The sequence below is a fragment of the Phocoena phocoena genome, chromosome X (genome assembly GCF_963924675.1).
Source record: "Phocoena phocoena chromosome X, mPhoPho1.1, whole genome shotgun sequence".
NCBI classification, from domain to species: Eukaryota; Metazoa; Chordata; class Mammalia; order Artiodactyla; family Phocoenidae; genus Phocoena; species Phocoena phocoena.
In genome coordinates this window covers 125,707,542-125,726,721 of record NC_089240.1, presented here as the reverse complement: position 1 = coordinate 125,726,721, position 19,180 = coordinate 125,707,542, and the positions used below count along the sequence as shown (strand labels likewise).

Below are 19,180 nucleotides of genomic sequence, written 5' to 3'. Positions count from 1 at the left end.
ATCATTGTGGTATGTGAAATAGCAGCCAGAGGTCTTGTTTGTCCTTCTAAAATGCATGAAACGACCGCTACCGCTGCAACAGGACAACCAGTGCAAATTACCCCTGGAGGTCCGATACGGCGTTATATGTTAGAGTTTGAAGAAATCAAATGTACTCAGATAGTGCACTTGTAGAATTGTAGGCAAGTGCCTGTCCTCGTGCTGTTGGCAGACAAGAGCCCCAACTGGACCAGAAAATGTCTCACAGTCACAGTCACGGGGTAGGGACCCTGCGTGAAGAGGCGGAGCTCTCCCTTCAGTCCAACGCGAGAATCTGAGTTCATCAGCCTCCTGGGCTTCAGAGATTGGGGATTTCTACCAATAATTACTCTAAAACACTCAAAACCATCTCAGGAGCTTAATTCTCAGAGGCCACAGCAGATGCAACCGATTTATAGGTTGATTCCTTCCTGCCTTCTTCCAGTCATTCGTTCCAAGGCTCCTTGAGCTCACGTTTACAGACTAGATAAGACATCACGTGCCTCAGGAATCTGCTAGCAAATGGGGGCACAGGCAAGACACAAATGACTCTGACTAAAAAGTGGACACTGCCAGGCCCTGAAAGGCAGAAACCGAAGGTCTTGAGAGCTGGGGTGTGAGTGGGGACACAGTGACCAGGTGTGTCAACTTCCCAAAAGTCGTTTGAACAATGACTAGAGGCTCCTGTTTCCTACTTTGCGTGTCAGGGTCAAGTCTGGTTCGCACTGTAGCCGAGACCCTTAACTCTTTCCAGAACTCTACCCCAGGGCCTAGCACTTGCTCCAGAGGGACACTGGGCACAGACAGTGAGTCCCTCGCATCGTTCTGTTGGCTCTTGTATTAATCAGCAAACCGTGAGCCATCCTAGCGTTTCCAGGCTTGCAGATGCACCAGAGAACCCATGAAGCCGGTGGGCTTTCTTACCCCATTCCGGAGCAGAGACCCCATTCTGTCTATATCACTCCTTTGTTCCCCCATCCACATGTTGTCATTTCTCTAAAATGCCCAGAAAAGGACAGAAGCTGTGATCGATTTATCAGGAAAGTTCTTTCTAAGTGAAAAGGGGAAGTGCACGCATGTCACTAAGGTATCTAAGAAGTGTAGCCGGCCTGCACAGAAACATGGGTAAGGTACCTGTGCAGTCAGTACTCTCCCTCCATGAAGGAAGACAGGCAGCTCAGCTGCTGCCACCTCGACATCACACGCTAATATTATCAAAATTAAATACTGCCTTGACTAGGAGAGGATTAGCTCATGTTTTAAAATTTGTTTTTCCTTTTCTTTTTTTCTTGCTGTTAAACTGACGTTTTAATTTAATTTTATTTTTTTTTTGTGGTACGCGGGCCTCTCACTGTTGTGGCCTCTCCCGTTGCGGAGCACAGGCTCCGGACGCGCAGGCTCAGCGGCCATGGCTCACGGGCCCAGCCGCTTCGCGGCATGTGGGATCTTCCCGGACCGGGGCACGAACCCGTGTCCCCTGCATCGGCAGGCGGACTCTCAACCACTGTGCTACCAGGGAAGCCCGCAAACTGACCATTTTAAGTGCCTAGTTCCGTGGCATTAAGTACATTCGCAGTGTCCTGCAGCCATCACCACCATCCATCTCCAGGACTTTTTCATCTTCCCAAACTGAAACTCTGTCCCCATTAGACATTAACCCCCAGTGCCCCGGCCCCAAGCAAGGACCACTCTGCTTTCTGTCTCTATGAATCTGACTCCTAGGTCCCTGTTATAAGTAGAATAACGTGGTATACGTCCTTTTCTTGACTGATGGCTGATTTCACTTAGCATAATGTCTTCAAAGTTCATCCGTGTTGTAACAGGTATCGGAATTTCCTTCCTTTAAAAGCTCAATAATATTCCACTGTGTGGATGGATCACATTCTGTTCAACCATTCTTCTCTCTGTGGACATTTTGGTTGCGTCTACCTTTTGGACATTGTGAAAATGCTGCTTTGAACGCTGGTGAACAGATATCTGTTCAAGAACCTGCTCTCAATTCTTTTGGGTATATACCCAAGAATGGACTTGTTAGGCCGTATGGTAATTGCATGTTGAATTTTTTGAGGAACCACCCTACTGTTTTCCACGGCAGCTGTACCATTTTACATTCCTACTAACAGTGCATATGGTTTCCAGTTTCTCCACATCTCACCAACACTAGTTTTTCCTATTTTTAAAAAAATAATAGCCATCCTAATGGGTGTCAAGATTTTGTTTTTTGACGACATGAAACTAGATAGCCATGTTTGAGAGCTTTGCCTGTTCACATTATCTAGAGCTCATCTTTGAAAGTGTTGCCTGATAGAGGGAAAGGTCATGGAATTGTTCCCACTTACTGCCACTCAAGGGTGGTTGGAGGCCTCTCACATCTTTCAAAGCTTTGTCAGATGGAAATAAATGATCATTATGCAAAATTGTAAATAAGGAGTCCGCTTTCATCTACTGGCCTCCTGAGTCAGTTGGCTTGGCAAATTATTTTCACGTGCCACCCAGACATGGGCCTGTAGAAAAGTCTGGGTCCCCACAATTCTGCTCACTTCCTCTGCTCAAAAAGGGCCAAACGTGGTAGCATGCCGCAGGGGGTAAGGCCAGATAGAACCTCTGCATTTAGCTTCAAATCCAAAGCTCCCAAAAGCGAAGCAGAAGTTGGAGTAATTTCTGATGAAGTAGGGCCATGCATCTTTCAGGCTCTGAAGGTCACAGTTAGGCCAGGACTTTGTGATCATTTCCTGGACTGCCCACTTCCCCTTTTCCCATGCACCTAGCTCTCCATCACTGAGTCAAGGTCTACGGGCTCCGTGTGAGTCCATGCTGCCCACTTTCTAATCTAACCTGAAACTTGGTTCACATGGGGCGAAGGACCGAAGGATGAAAGAAATGGAGAAATGCTGCCCCTTTCTTCCACTCTCTGTCTTAGAAGCTGTTATTCCACTGGGAGTCAGGAGCCAGGGAAGGCTCAGCTCGGGGCACTGCATGGGCTCTCAGGACCACCATGTACGCACGCGGGCCTGGGGTGGAGGTGTGATCTCTTTGGACCTTTACGCTGCTTTTAGCTCTCAACAACCTCACTGATTTGGCTGGGAGAAGCTAACGTGATAAGCCCTCATCCAACAACAGCAAAGCAAAGCACAATCAGACTTTTTCAACTCCTTAGGAAGAAGCAGAAACTCTTCCTCTGGGGGTGGGGTGGGGTGGGCTGCTTTCATTCGCTGCCCCCTTCAAGCTCACAGGCCACCAGTTCGGAGCATACGCACACTGTTGCTTTGCCCAGCAGGCCCAGGTTGTGGGATTTGACAACCCCCAAGCGACAGAAGAGGCTGAAAGTATAAACGGGCTTAGGAGAGGTTTCCATAAATTTGTGCTATGGGGCCATGAATGGGTTTGAGAGAGGGAAGCTGGGGAGGGTGCAGGAGGGAGGGGCAAGGATGCAGTGGAGCCCCCTCAGGACACATCCCTTGCTCGCCCCAAGGGTCGCATCTCTGACCTGCATTGCTCCTCTGGCGCCATCCTGCACTCAGCGACAATGTTGGCTGTAGGTGTTAGGGTCACAGCCGGACGGTGCAAATCCACTGCGACCCTCCATCGGCCCTAGACATTTTTTCTATTTTGCTAACTTTTCACTTGGGGTCACAACAGTAGCTGACCACTTCACTTTCAAACCTGTTTTATGTGTGGAAGTGGACGGCCTCTCCTTGAGGTAGTCTACATTTTGGGTCTGTAGATATTCATAAGCAGTTACAGTTTAAAGGAACATAACACAATGATTTATTTCTGTCCTCTTCGACTCTTTGAAAACTGAAATCAGATTCCTTTCCTTGCTTTACAGTGACAAATATGCAGCTTGTTCCAATGTCTCATTTTGGGCACCCCAACTTCAGCAAAGTTTAGTGTCCCTTTTCAGGTATGTAAAGACAAAAGGAACAAACAAAAAGCCAAACAAAAACTTCACAGGAGGTTTCTGAAAATGGCTGCCCTTCCAGCTTTCATGAGTCAATTGTCAAACAATTAAAAATTAAGGCTAGTGATCGCCATTAAGGAGGCATCTGAACTGGGGGGCTTTGTGCATCCCCGTTAATTTTGGTGTTGACCTTACTAAGTGATGGATCATTACTCCAGGGGCAAAAAGTAATGCTGCCTCATTGCAACGCGACGTCTCACTTATTCTTCAGCCTCCGACACAGAAAAAGCTTGATGTTTAAAAAGTTAGCATTTGAGAGTGCATTCGTAAGTCCAATTTGCTTGAGATCCAACAAAGTTAGCCTAGGTACCCAACTAACACAATTGGCTATATAGTACTGTACTGTAACAGGCTTATAGTATTTTTCACACAAATAATACAGAAAAAACTAACAAAGACAAAAAAATGAAGAAATTTTTTTAAAAAAATTCATTGATTTATTTATTTTTGGCTGCATTGGGTCTTCACTGCCGTGCGCGGGCTTTCTTCAGTTGCGGCGAGCGGGGGCTACGCTTCGTTGTGGTGCGCGGGTTTCTCATCGTGGCGGCTTCTCTTGTTGAAGAGCACGGGCTCTAGGCGTGCGGGCTTCAGTAGTTGTGGCTCACAGGCTGTAGAGCGCAGGCTCAGTAGTTGTGGCACATGGGCTTAGTTGCCCTGTGGCATGTGGGATCTTCCCGGACCAGGGCTCGAACCTGTGTCGCCTGCATTGGCAGGCGGATTTTTTTTTTAATTAATTAATTTTTGGCTGCGTTGGGTTTTCGTTGCTGCATGCGAGCTTTTTCTAGTTGTGGCGAGCAGGGGCTACCCTTCACTGAGATGCGCGGGCTTCTCATTGCAGTGGCTTCTCTTGTGCAGAGCATGGGCTCTAGGGCGCAGGCTCAGTAGTTGTGGCACGCGGGCTTAGTTGCTCCGTGGCATGTGGGATCTTCCCGGACCAGGGCTCAAACCCATGTCCCCCGCATTGGCAGGCGGATTCTTAACCACTGAACCACCGGGGAAGTCCTGGCAGGCGGGTTCTTAACCACTGTGCCACCAGGCAAGTCCCAAGAAAACACGTTTAATCTTACAGTACAGTACGTTGAACAGTACTGTAGTCCAGTACAACAGCTGGCATCCAGGGGCACGTGCGCATCTTTGAAAGCTCACAGCTTGGAGGTTAGTATGTAGGGGACTTATTGTAAGCTTTGCCTAATTATATTTCCTCCCAAAGCAGCTAAAAAATGTTTCACCAAATTAAATAGTTCTTTGCTGCCCAATTTAAAAAAAGAAAGGAAAAACTAAGCTTGTATGTACAATCATGCTTAAATACAAAACAAAGATGCTTAGGGACTTCCTTGGTGGTCCAGTGGTTGAGGATCCATCTTGCAATGCAGGGGACACCAGTTCGATCCCTGGTTGGGGATCCCACGTGCCGCAGGGCAACTAAACCCACGCACCGCAACTACTGAGCCTGAGCGCCACAACTAGAGAGAAGCCCACGTGCCGCAACTAAGACCCAACACAGCCAAAAATGAATAAATAAATAAATTTTAAAAATAATAATAATATAAAAACAAAATCAAGATGCTTATTCAGGAAAATGTCCTCATGTCTGGTAGAGAAGACGTGTGCAAGGCGAGGCTGGAGCTCAGACACATGGGCTCTTTGAAATCTGACTTTCCTGTCCCGCTTCTTCCTTAGTTCAGCCCAGAGCTTCCCCCAGAGGCCTCTGCTCTTGCACTTCAGCAGTACTAACCTTTGAAATGAAATCCGTGACGCTTCTCACCAGAATTTGTAAAAGACAAAGGCGAAGAAACTTTCCTCGTTACACGGGGAGCAGTGCCGCCCTGCCCTGCCTCTTAGCCTCAAAACAGCAGAAGAATTAAGGGAAGCTGGTGAAAGGACTTTCAAGTCCAAGGTCACAGGCCCTTCCTTGACAATGTGTGGTACGTCTGATTCCAAGGGGGTCTAGTATTCTGGCAAGATAGTGGTCACTTGCTTTTAAAGGGTCATGAACGATATTGAGGCTAGGAGCAGACTCACACGTTGCTATTTCTCTGACTCTCTTCCTCCAGTGGAAAATGGAGCCGGCATAACTTTGACAAGAATAGGGAATTCTCTCGGTCTAACTAACCTGGTTTTATCATTTTGGTTTTCAATGGGAGGTCACGGCGTGAAGGGAAAGGTTTTAATTTGCAGTGTTAATCGAGACAGCAGTAATTCATGGTTCTGCTCTACCGAGCAGTTGAGTCCAACCTCGGAAGTCCAAACCAAGTGACCACGATGAACCAGTGTTCCTGGCGGCGTTGGCGCCGGGTGGCCGGCAAGGCTGGCCCTCACTTGCCCTTCATTCTTTCTCTCCGCCCATCAGCAGCAGTCCCTCTGGATCTAGAAACCCGGGCAGCCCTCGGCCTGTTGCAAGCGGCGGGATTGGGGCCCAGCTGAACGCAGGCAGGATGTGTTACTGCCGTTTGTTACTCAGCACGCACGCGGGATGGTGCAGCCCCCTGCATGGCTCCCAGCTCCTCTGCCGTCTGTGCTTGGAGGGAGAATGGCCAGCACCGTCCCCTCCGCACTGGCCAGGGTGCTCGGGAAGCTGCAGCCGGGCCTGGCTGCTCTGCTCCTCTCGGGGGTCACCAGTCTGTGTCCGCCACTTGGCCTCCCTGACACCCCACGGCTGGAGCGCACTTCCCCGCCCCTCCTCTGCAAGCCACCAACACTGGGAGCCGGAGAGGAGCCTGGCAGTCTAAACGCATTCCACTGAGTGCCGAGTTTCAAGAGCTTTCTCGAAACAGTAGAGCTAACATCGGTGGAGCGTGATTGTGTGCCAGGCCCTGGGCCAGGCACTTTTACCTCACCTCGTTGAATCCTCTCAGCAGCCCCATTTGATAGGTGTACTAGTATCTCCATTTTGCAGATGGAGAGACTGAGGCACAGAGAGAGGAAGGAGCGTGCCAAATGAAACAGTGGCAGAGCCGGGATTTGGACCTCAGTGATCCAAGCCTCAAGCCCAGTCCCGGGGCCCGCACCCTGCCAGGAACCAAGGGCCAAGGCCCCGCTGTCCCTGGCTCTGTGCTGTCTCCCTCCAGGGCCCTGGGTGCTGGGGGTGCTGTGCTTCAGAGGCTCAGCTCCCAGGGACAAGAGGCACCCACGGGTGAGGGTGACAAGAGGGCTTCCTCACGGTCCCACTTCAGGCCGAGGTGCCCAGATTCCCCCTCCTAGGCCCAGCCCTCCAGGAGGGTGGATGGCAAGTTCTCCTAATGAGCCCGCGCCTCCGCCATTGCTGGGTGCTCACTGCTGCCTAAGCGTGGGAGACGGGCGGCTGGCATTCAAGGCGGAAGACGGGGCAGACGCGGGCGAGGGCTCGTCCAGCCTTCCCGGAGGCAGGCTCAGGTCCCCTCTCTCGCCCCTCTCAAAATCTCTCCAAACCATATCACGTGCCTCTGGTCTACTTCTCTGCAGCTGCCCACCCCCCCCCCCCACCCCAGCCTGCCTCAAGGATCAGATTTCAGGCTTTTTTGTTCTTATTCCAACTGGCCACCATCCTCGTCCCTCCTCCCCGCCATGCTCCACTCCCAGCTCTGCAATCGCACGTGCACCCAGGGCGCCCTTGCTGCCTCTGGCTTCCCCGACTCTTCCAGAGCCCAAGTCTCATCTCCTGGACAGAACTGTTTCTGTCTTTGAGTAAATGTCAGTTCCTCAGCCAGTGGCTGATAGTCAAATTGAAGTCCTAACCATGACGTTCACAACACCCTACGGTATCCTCCATGGTTTCCAGCGAGAAGGGGCATTCAGTTATGGAAACAAAATTCATTTTGCCTCGCTTCGATTACAAACAGAGAGGAGTCACGCAGCCTTGGGAGTAGGGTGGGGAATACAGCGATGAGATTTGGGGGCCTTGGAAGTCACCACAGCAGTGCTGGGTGTCACAACTCCATAGTCCCTTCCTTAATAATTCTAGGTCCACCTCCCTTATCTGTAACTTCAAGCCCCAAAGCTCTGAAAGCCTATCTTAGTTTTGTAAATTTGGTGCCAAAATTTCTTTGGGAACAAAACTCGACCTGGGCTTCGTTAAATATTCATATTTCTCTGCAAAAATAATAAAATGTGCCCCAGATTCCACCGGAGGGTTGTGTCATATTTGCTATATGCACCGTATTACTTTTCTAAAGGCCCCAGAGTTCTGAATTTGGAAACGCGTCTGACCCCAGGGGTTCCAGATCCAAGTCCGGGAGCCCACGCCTGCCGTGCCTGGGTGCGGAGTGTGGGCCGGGCGGGGGTCTGAGCGGTATCGCTTCAGCATCTCCTGTCTTTCGAGGCCCTACGCGACGGGGCCCATCCCTTTCCCCAGGTACAGCTGAGGCTCGGGGGGCTTAAGTGACACGGCTCTTGGCACAGTGCCCACTTAGAGTTGGTGTCCGGACTTGAACCCCAGTCTGTCTGCCTCCAGCGCCCCTGCCATGCCGAACTGCTGTCCTGATGCCAGATGGCATTTACCTTTTACCTTCAGGGCAAGCAAGCGGGTCACTGAAATCGGATCGCTCACGTAACTGGTAAAGTGAAATCCCCCAAGCTGAGAAAGGCTAGTCTGAACGTAAGAATGAGCTCCTTGCGGCAGCTGGACTTGGCATTTCTGGTTTAAGATGAATGCCCAGTCCTTCTGTGGTAACCGCTACCATCCACGGAGGTGCGACGAGCTAGTCAACGCCACCCAGGGGGTAACGAGTGTTTCCCGAGGCTCAGTTTGGCCATCAGTAAAACACGGCAAGTTCTCCCTGCTGGGAGCAAGAAGCATGTACTTCCTCACCACGGGGGCCTCAAACACTCGCCTCTTCCTTTCTTCCACCTTCTCCTGGCCAAGTGACCAGAGCTGGGCTCTTAGGCCTTAAACGGAATGCAGAAGGGCCATGGGAAGGAACAGCGGAGCTGCTGATGTGCCCGTTTGGAGGCCTCGTCAGCGCATTTTGGCTAAAAGAATGCCGTGCACAGAGCAGGGTGCTGGGAAGCGGGGTGGAGCCAGCGTGAAAGCACCAAGGCGGCTCGTTCCCCTCGCCCAGCGGGCCTGCGGTGGTCTAGGCGGGGCAGGGCCTGGGACAAGAAGAGCCCACGAAGCTAGTGAGCCCCGCCACTCCCGTCCATCTCACTGGCAGGCGTGGGGTCTGGAGACAGCACTGCTCATATTCTGTCCTGACACAGCCCCAGGTTTGAGAACCATCTTAGCCCCCAGGAAACAGATCTGGAGACTCAGGACGAGGAGTCAGGCTTTCGTTGGCAGGTTTTGCGCCAGGCTCTGTTTGGAGTGCTTTCGACGCACTGAATCCTCAAACAACCTACCATCACACCCACTTTGCAGACGAGGCAACAGTTAGGAGGTCAAGGCAGGAACAGAGGGCTCTGGAGGCCCCCGTGTGCGGGGTTACAAGTGTGGGCTCTCTAGCCGGACTCCCTGCTCTGGCCCCGACTTGCTGTGTGACTGTGGGCAACTCTGGGGACTTCTCTGTGTCTCAGTCTTCTCAACTTTAAAGAGAATGATAACAGCCCCTACCTCTGAGGACTAAGACAAGAAAATGCAGGTGAAGTCCCAGGTAGCACACTCAGCCCCTGGGCACCGGCCAGTGCTGGCCGGGAAAGCAGCTCTTGGCAGCAAGAGCGCCCCGTCGGGGAGCCCAGCCTCTTGCCTCTGTTGGCGGAGATCACCTGAGCCCCTCCTGACCTGGGGAGCTTGGCTGCACGTGCTTTCTCCCGGACACTTTCTCCAGCCCCACCTAGGGAATCAGTCGGGTGTGATTTTCACGACCCTAATCATTAAGGCTTCTCTCTGTGAGCCAGCTGGCCTGGCTCTGAAGCAACACAGTCAGGCTACACATGTTCCCCACTGAACACAAAAGAAACCAAAAAGGCTCACAATGTTAGATGGTGACACGGCTCCGGGCTGAGGATCTTTCCTGCTAGGATAAGGGCTCCAGTGCTGAAGCTGGCACTCCCCCAAGCCAGCTGCAGAAGTCCACGAAAACAGCTGGCAACAGGCCTATAACAAAACCAAACCAAAGTGCTCCTGAACTGTGGACAAGGGCCGGCCGCTCACCCTGGCCACCCCCAGGGGCGCTCCCGTCGAAGGACCGATCCCTGGCGTGGAGTACTCTGCTTGGCGATGCTTCACGAGACCTGGATGAAAAAGCCACGGTGTCTCTCCTCTGGGGACTGCCACGGCCATGGTCATCCAGGGCCCTCAGCAAAGAGGTCAGCCCCCGCTGGGAGCTTCTTTTGGGCCACATTCCCAGACGCGCACTTTATGGCCACCTACTCCTTGGCTTCTCGACAGAAGAAGGAGGTAGAGTGGGAGACGGAAGTCCAGAGGACAGTTGGGGCAAAGCTTCCCGGGGGCGGGGGGTGATAGTGACTGAGCCTCAGGACCTGTAAGAGTGGGACAGGAGAGCAAAGGTGGGCAGGGAAGGCCGGACACAGGCAACAGTGGGGGTCAAGGCCAAGGACGCAGAGCGGGCCAGGAGTTGCAAGCACTTTGGGGCCCGAGGGACACGGAGTCTAAGGAGGTAGATGGAGTCACAGCTTACGGGCCTCCAGAATCTTCCGAGCAAGTGTGAACGTGACCAGGTCTGTGTCATAGCAAAGTAATTCTCAGAGAAACGGACGGTTTGTTGGAGCAACCAGTTTAAGAATCAACTGTACGAGTTCGGACGAAGAATCAAGAGGGCCTGAACTTGGGCAGGCCTGAGAGCAATGGAAAAGAGGAAGCACGAAAGACGGTATTCGGGGCAGGGAGACATCTGACGTGGTTCCCAGGGATCTCTGGTACCCTCCCCAGCCTGTAATCCCCTGCTGGTATTCACATTTTCATGCTCGCGTCTAATGAACAGAATACTGCACACGTGATGCAATGTCATTTCCCAGGCTAGGTTGTACAGACTGTGACTTCTGACTTGCTGGCACTCCCCCTGCCTCCCTTACTGGCACACTCTCTCTTGCTTGCTCTGATGAAGCTGGCTGTCGTGTCGTGAGAGGCTCTATGAAGAGGTCCACGAGGCAAGGAACCAAGGGAGGCCTCTGGCCAGCAGCTCATGAGGGACTGAGACCTCAGTCCAACAACCCGCAAGGAACTGCTTCCTGCCAACAACCACAGCAGTGAGTCTGGAAGCCAGTCCTTCCCAGTTGAGCCTTAAGGTGACTGCAACCTTGTGAGAGACCCGGGGCCAGAGGGCCCTGCTAAGCTGTGCCAGGATTCCCAGCCCCCAGAGACTGTGAAGTTACGTATGTGTCTTGTTTTAAGCAGTAATCACGGGCTAACTTGTTACGCGGCCATAGGTAACTAATACAGGCAGGGGTCAGAACAAATGAAAAGTGGGGACTATGATAGACACTGCCCAGGGAGAAGTAGCTGAACTGAGTGACTGACAAGACTGTAGGAGGTGAGAGAGACGTCATGGGGATTTCGAGAAGAGCACGGGCTCTGGAGCAAGCCCGCCTGCCTTCAAGTTGCTGCTGGGCCTCTCGCTAACTGTGTGACTCTGGGCGAGTCATTTCAACACTCTGAGCCTCAGTTACTTCGTCTGTGAAACGGGGATGGTAAGAGTGACTACCTGACACGTCTCCGACAGTTTCATTTAGCACCTGCCTCAGCACCTGGTGCGGGGGAGAATGGCACGCTGCCGCTGCCCAGCAGACGTTTGCCATGACGCTTCTAGAAGGCTCGGTGTGCAGCCTTATGCCAGCTGGGAGAAAATTTAAATGCTTCGGTGCAATTTCCTTGCATCCTATGAAGGCTTCACTGGTCCTGGGTGAGGGAACGTGCCTCACGGCCCAGTTCTGTGTGATTCTGACTCGTCTGCCCTGGTTCCTTCCCCTGGCGGCACCTTGCGGGTGAACTCTTCTCCCAGGGAAGCTAAGCAACCTGCACGGGAACTGAAACCACAACCTCGACCTCGTGAATACTGCGCTTTGACCGCGCAGAGTAAGTCGGCTTCAATAGACTTTTCCAGAGTGAAGTCCACTCGCAAAGAGGGCTACGGCCTGGACCTGCCCCCGAAGGCGGCTCTCAGTACCATGAAACGTGGTTCTTATCTCCAAAACCAAGGGACGCGAGCGGAGATGAGAGCGGCTTACCTGTCTGGGCAGAGACGGCATGGAATCCGAGGCCAGCGACCGCGGAGCGCGCTGCGGCTGCTGCGTCACGCGCTGCAGGAGGAACGAAGCGGCGTCCGGCTGCTGCTGCAGCCGCGGGCTGGCTGTGGCCGTGGACGAGGCCGCGGCACAAGAGGCCGGCGTCAGCGTCGGCTGCTGCAGGTAGTGGAGCAGGGCCGGCTGCCGAGACGCGGCGGGCACCGAGGGCATCTTCGGGGGCCCCGGCTCAGGGACGAAATGTGACAAGGGCTTGGTGTGGCCGAAAGGAAAAGGCTCCGGGGCCCCCGGGCCGGGGGCGGCCAGCCCCTGCTGTGTGATCAGGCTCAGGGTTCTGGGTGAGCTGGTGGCCATGGGCTTGAGGACGGCACTGGCTGGCGGAGGCGGAGGTGGAGGCGGCGGCAGCTGCGGCTGCTGCGGGCCGAGCGGATTGCTGGTGGGAGTGAGGCTCCGGATCAGGGGGCACTGTGGGGTGAAGGACTGCTGCGGCAGCCCGGGGCTGGACAGCTTCTCTGGGCGGTAGGGAGTGGAGGGCCCCGGGTTGTTGGTGGGCAGAGTGGGTATCAGGTGCCCTTGAGGCTGTTTGATGGTGGAGGACACCAGGTTGGCAAGGATGGAGGGCTGCGGGCTGAACTGCGGCTGCTGCTGGAGCGCGGGGCTGGGGAGCTTCTCGGGGGCATAGGTCATGGCCGGCCCCAGGGCAGCGCCGCTGCTGGGCGCCACGCTGGACAATAAGGCATTGGGAGAGCCCTGCAGAGCACTCGCCGGCAGGCTGCTCGATGACATGCAGGACACCATGAGGCCCTGAGGGCTGAACGGCTGCAGCGGCTGTGGCGAGGGCAGCGGGCGGTAAGGCGGGGAGAGGCCGGGAAGAGGCAGGCCAGACCAACTGGGAGCGGGGCCCTGCTGCTTCGTACCACAGCCCTGCTTGCTGGCCGCCAGCACCTTCAGCTGGTGGGCGTGATGCCACTGAGGCACTGGGAGCGGTGGCAAGGCAGCCGCAGGGAGCGGCGCCTGGACCTGGCTCTTGGCCTGTGCTGTTGAAGAACTGGGGGAGACCATCTGCTTACTGGTGGAGGGAATGACGTAGCTGATCCCCGCAGAGGAGGGCGGGATTTGAAGCGACACTCTAGGGCCCTGGCTGCAACTTGAAGCGAAGTCCTTGCTGGAACCAAGGCTCTCCAAGTGTGGCATCTGAACTGCAGGCTTGGGAGTCACGCCTAGGGTTGCCGGAGGGTGATCTAAGACCAGCGGTTCTTCCGGCTTGCTCCCCAGGATTTTTTCAAGGTCGAGCTCACTCGGAGAAGGTTCTTGAATTTTTGTCAGCTCCTCCAGCAGATCTTGAAGCTCCTGGTCCACAGCAGGTACAGTGTTGGTCTTGTCATAGTAAGAAAGAGGGGGGCCTTTCAGTCCCATTTCCGCAGTTGGTGGCACCACAAACGGTGAGCCCATTACGCTGCCGTTCATGGGGTTATTTTCGAGAAGTAATGAATGACCAGCCGCTCCCATCGCTGCAGAGCCAGGGTTCATGGGTAACGCAGGAACCTGCAGCTCTGCACAGGCTGTGCTGGGATGGGCGCCGGGGCCCATTGAAAGGGTGACATCTTCAAGGCATGGTCTCTTAATTTTATTAGGGTAACCTCCTTCGGCCATGCCTGAAAGCTGGAAAGTTTCTCCTTCCTGCCTCCTCTTAAGGGTTCCCTGTGGCTGGAAGAGAAAAGAGGGGTGGGAAGGAAGGGAGGGAGGGAGGGAGGGAGGGAGGGGGGAGAGAGGGAGGGAGGGAGAGGGAAGGGGGGAGGCAGAGGAATGTTTATAAAGGCTTGGCACATTAAAGCTATTGAACAGGAAACTTGCGAGATAAAACAGATCTCTCAGTTTCAAGACTTAGAAAGAGTTGTCAAAACTATACAATACAGCCTATTTTTAGAACCACGATGCTTGTTTTGTTGCTGTCTTTCATTTGGACTGTCGCGTTACAGTTCAAATAAAGCATTATGCTGTCTCTACACCAAACACTACGGAAAGTCACGCGAACGATATTCTCTGCCCACTTAAAGGAGCTGTCAGCGGAACTATGCAGACGTTGGAGGGCAAAGGAGAATCGCTAAGAAACTTGCAATTTCCACCTGTCTACTGCTAACCTCATTCTTAAAAAGGAAAAGCGTGACGTAGACGTTGAACTTTTAGGTTGCTTCCCTGTCTTGGTTAAATGCATCAGGCTCTAGTGAGAAAATGGGATAAAGCAGAGGCTTTGGAGGAGTGAAGTAGATCTGGCGTGTTCTCTTGGGCAGCTGTCTGAGAGACACTGTTTGGGGCGTCACACAACTGCCTAACAGTCACTATAGCGTGGTTCCATTGATCTGTACACACACAGACACACACACGTGCACGCACATACACACACATTTCTATGAGTGCACAAAAACACCTTGGAAGAAAGTATATGCAACTCTTTGGAGTAGTCATCCTTTGGGGGTGACTGGAAACTCACTTTCTGTTCTCTGTATTTTTCTACAGAAGCTGGTTTTTAATGGAATGACTTACACTCCTCCACCAAAAAAGTATAAAGCTATCTAATTAAGAAATACCTCTGTGCAGATGTATCCTCATGTCGGGGAGACAGGAAACAACAGGAAAAGGCCCCGATCTGTGGTCTGCACTTGGGGGAACTGCCCGCCATTTATAAAAGCCTAGCCTTTGGGAACAAATCAAAGAAGCTACTAATGCCGTGTTTCCTACACTTTCAAGACTTCATACAGTCATCCGTGGCTGTCTTGTAAATGACCATGACCTGCAGTGAAGGGGAAGGGAGTGGAGCGCAGGATTACGTGTGGGAGGAGATGGGCTTGGAAACCTCCTAAAGGCCGGCGCTCTACCAGATCCATTTCCCCTGAAGCACTTTTGCACGAAGAAACCTCTTTCCAGCCTTGAAGTCTTACTGGGACATCCGGTGCGGATCCTCTGACGTCCCCTTACATTGCCTCACTGGAGGGTCAAGGCGTGCGTGAGGGCCACCTACTAGCACGACAGTGGTCGTGACTGTTACAGCGGAGTGAACGTCAAAAGAGATCCCCTAGGGCTGCACATCTGGAGCCTTGGCACCCATCAGATACACTCAGAAACCCCCAGATTCCCAGGCTCTCCTACCACAGCTGAACTGCTTCAGTCTCCTCCGGGCCGGGGCCCAGGAACCCAAGGTTTGTTACAGCTCCCTGGCTGGCTCTCAGTGGACTGCCAGCTCGAGAGCATGGGTGCAGGCAGGATGGCCTAGGGCCCTGGTCCCGAGGCAGACGCAACCACTACGTATTGGCCTCCACACAGAATCTCCTAAGTTCTGTTTCTTCATTTGTAAAATGAGCGTCATTTCAGTTCTCACCTCATGGTGCTGCTTGGACTATTACACGAAACGGGACGGATTCCGTGGCACCTAGTGGACCCTCATTAACTAGTATCTGGCATTACAGAGGGCAGATCTGGAAGTGCTCTGGGAGTGCAACCCTGGCCTTTAAAGACAGGGAGGGACCCTGAGGCCCTGGGATGGGCAAGGCTTGCCCTGAGCGGCTCAGCTAGAGGGCCCCAGGGCCTGCCACCGTCACTCAGCTGTTCCCCGACCCGCAGCCTCCATCCTCCCCCACTGACCACCCCATCCCCGCAGAAAGGGCTCCCCCTCTCTTCGCGAGGGGACTTGCCTACTTCTCTGCCTTTCCTTGTGAGATGTCCACCACCCGGCCAAGGGCACTTTGAGGGGCAGGTCCGCCACCAGATTCATCTGAGGCCTGACTACCACCGGGCAGGCAGGAAGGGGTTGGGGGGTGAGGCAGAGTAGGCACAGGAAGGGGCCTCTCCAGTCATCTGCTCCACTCTCCCACCCAGGAGCGCTCACTAGGTATTTGGCCCACGGCAGGTGCTCAGTAAACAGAAGCTGAATGAATCCATGGACCAATGAACACAAATGACTCAGCGCCCAGCGAGCTCTGCCTCGTGTTTTCCTGGCCGTTCATTCAATCAGTCATGGGCCACAGAGAAGTCACTGCATTTCAGGCTGAAATTTGGTCTCTTCTACGTTCTCCCAAAGACTTAAAACAAATCCATTATAGTGAAAACAGAAATGTCTAAAATGGATCAGTAAGGAACGACTCAGGGTGGGCTTTACATAGGATCCCCTGCCTGGAGTCCGAGCTGGCGATGGCCGTGCCCAAGGCGCTGTTCGTGATGTCTTGGACTCAAGGAGAGTTTAATGCCAGTGAAGTCTGCATAGGACCAGGCGGGGGAAGGATGGGCTTGGGGGATGGGAGGGAGGGCAGGAGCTGTGAGTTGGACCGGCCTGGACTCCCTGGCAGATACTAGGGCTTTCATTTAATTGTTGGCCTGCCATTATCCCGTTGGGACTAAGGTGGTAGGAGGTGGGGAAGGTGGGACATGACCACCAGATGCTAAAGTTAATACTGGGAACCACTGGCGAAGGAAAAGGGTCTCCAGCCCTCTGAAGTGAGAGTGTGTGCCCCCGACTTTTCAGGCCCTCAGCCCCACAGCGGACCCCAGGATGCCCCTGCGAGGTGCTGGGGGCTGCCGTGCTGCTGGTGGATACCATCTGCTGGAGCAGGTGCTACCCTTGCCGTGCCAAGCCTGCAGCCGGACGCCGCTGGTTCTAGCTTCCCTGAATGCTTTGGGAGGCTCCCTAGTCGGCGGGCAGGCTGGCCTTGCTGTCCCTGGGGGTGCAATGGGGGGCGCTGGTTGACGTCGCAGTCTCTGCGGTGGGGCAGGCAGGAGCCTCTTCCCAGCTTTGCTTTCTCCATGGACTAAACGAGACTCCACTTTGCTAGAGGCTGCAGCTCTGCATTTCGGATTTCACGGGGAGAGCTTTCAACAGATTGCCTAAAGCACCTTGGCCGGATGGCCGGATCCCCAGCCAAGCCTAAACAAGCCGAGGGGAGGCGGCTGTGTTGACATCTACTACGAGTTAATTTCGCCCCTAGACCCAGGCTGCTGCCACCACCGAGGTCAGCCTGGCTGGGCTGTTGGGCTTGCTACCCCGGAATGACTGTCCCCACCAAACTTCCAGACCCTTCTAAACAGCTTTACCTATGTGCCGTTTTCCAGTCTCTGTGGACTCTGTACAGCAAGCTATGGGTCCCAGCTCCCAGCCAGCCCCTACTTCCTTCAGGCCTTGTACTACACGTGACCCTGCCCACTCAATGGGAGAACAATTTTTTTTCTTTTTTTTTTACCATAAGTGACTCAGTAGCCGCTAGCAGGATTGCTAGACAACACACGTCAACCTTCACTTTTTACAGAAAACAGAATGGGTGGTGATTTGCTTGTGGTCCCACGGCTAGTTAGGGGCCAACACCAACACTAGACCCCAGGAGGCCCAGCCCTCACAGGTCCGGGCAGTGGTAGGGCGGGGAAGGGGAGTGAGGGACGGTGTCCTGGTGTCTTTTAGAAAGGAATGACTTTATCTCCATGCACCAGTGCCGGCGGAGTCCCATTTCATAATCGGGCAGACAAAGCCACCAATGTGATCCCCACGACCTTATAAACATTCATTAAAATGCATTTCAAAGCATGTGATGCCTTCCCCACCCCCTAAATAATGAGAAAACAAAGGCAACCCTTCTGATAGAGGCCAAGTTCAGCTCTGAAGTCAACATTATTTCTGGTTCTGTCTGAACAATGACATATGGCAATTCTTCCCTTTCTACATTTTTTTAGTCCAGAATGGCAAAAAGGGCAAAGATTTCTTGGGAAAGGGTCTAGATTATAAGAGTACAGTCCAGGCTCAGAAAATGGGCATAAGGAGAAGAATATATATATATATATATAAAACTCTTTCCAAAGGAGTCTGGCAGGTTGCTGTAAACACTTGATTTTGAACACTCTAGCTGGAGGTTTATCACAGACATCTACAAAAGGTCAGCAAAATTATGCACAGTCCCTCCTGGGTAAGAATGCAGGAAGCCGAAGGTGTGCAGGACAGATTGGCTCAGGGAGCCTCGTTTTTCCCTCCAGAGAGCCCCGGGCAAGATTGTCAAAGAGCTGGAAATTGCCTGTGGTGTATTTAGCCTCCCCTTGCTCTGTCAGTAGCGCCTCCTGCGGTGCAGCCCCGTCCGCTTCTGCTTCTCTCAGTGTCTCTCACACGAGCCCACCCATGCTCCATCAACACCTTTCCTTGGTACTGTTACACATGCTCCCTGGGAGTTTCCAAGAAGCTCACGCTGGCCAACTAGCTGGGATTTCAAGCCCTCTGAGACAGGAGTGTTCCCCGGTAGACTTGCTCAGAAGAAAGGAGAACAGATGAGACACGATGCAGCAGGACTGGGTTTTCAGGAAGAGAGACAAGGAGGGAAGGAGGGAGAGAGAGGGAATCTGCCTGCGTGTAGACATGGGATCAGATGAGCACCGATAACCGCCTGTACTTGAGCTGGTGTATCATTTGCACGGTTGTTTTTCAGAACAATGTCCCCACAAACTGGTCTTTCTGTAGAACAAACGGGACTTTCAGCATTTCCAGAATTGCAAGACCTGAGGCTCTGGAGAATCCCAGGGTGGATGGGAACTGCAGGGAATCCTGACTGGCTTCAAGAGGAGTCGGTCTGTCTCAGGAATGACTCTCTGCTAACAGGTGGTTTGGAGCAAGAACCTCACCCTAGAAAGAGGGGATATATTGGCGCCCTGGGCTTGCCCCGAAGTGACAGAGGCTGCACGCGCTGCAGGTAGAGGCGGGCTGGGCTGGACGGAGGAGCATTGGAGTAGGCACCAAAAGACCTGATGGAAGCCCTAGCTCCTCCATTTGCCGTGTGACTGTGGGCAAGTCACTCCCCCTCTCTGAGCCTCAAGTTTTCTTCTGTAAAATGAGTCCTCGGCCTGCCCTGGGTGCCTCACAGCATCTTTGAGGAGTGCACGTCAGAAGCAGTCACTGTCACTGATGTCACTCTCCAGGCCCTGGGTCCCCAGGCTGCCCCAGTGCCCTCCAGTGTGGGCCTCGGCTTGCTCTCTGGCAAATAAGGACGCATGCTCTAGAATCGGGACATGGGGTGAGAGTGGAGGGAGACGAGCAGCCTGGCACTGATGGCACCGACCTGACGGCCA

General features: G+C 53.4%; 1 protein-coding gene across 4 annotated transcripts in view; it reads right to left on the bottom strand.

The window, feature by feature from the left end:
* The window catches only part of MAMLD1 (mastermind like domain containing 1), a 55,707-nt gene that overhangs the window by 23,435 nt on the left and 13,092 nt on the right, over positions 1-19,180 (bottom strand). For 2 of the 4 annotated variants that reach the window (XM_065901069.1, XM_065901070.1), the window contains 2 exons: positions 12,077-13,792; positions 9,864-9,986 (listed from right to left, as the gene is read on the bottom strand). In XM_065901069.1, the coding sequence (XP_065757141.1) occupies positions 9,864-9,986; positions 12,077-13,792 (1,839 nt within the window). The remainder of the gene's footprint in view (positions 1-9,863; positions 9,987-12,076; positions 13,793-19,180) is intronic. The other 2 variants (XM_065901071.1, XM_065901072.1) reach the window with 1 other exon arrangement.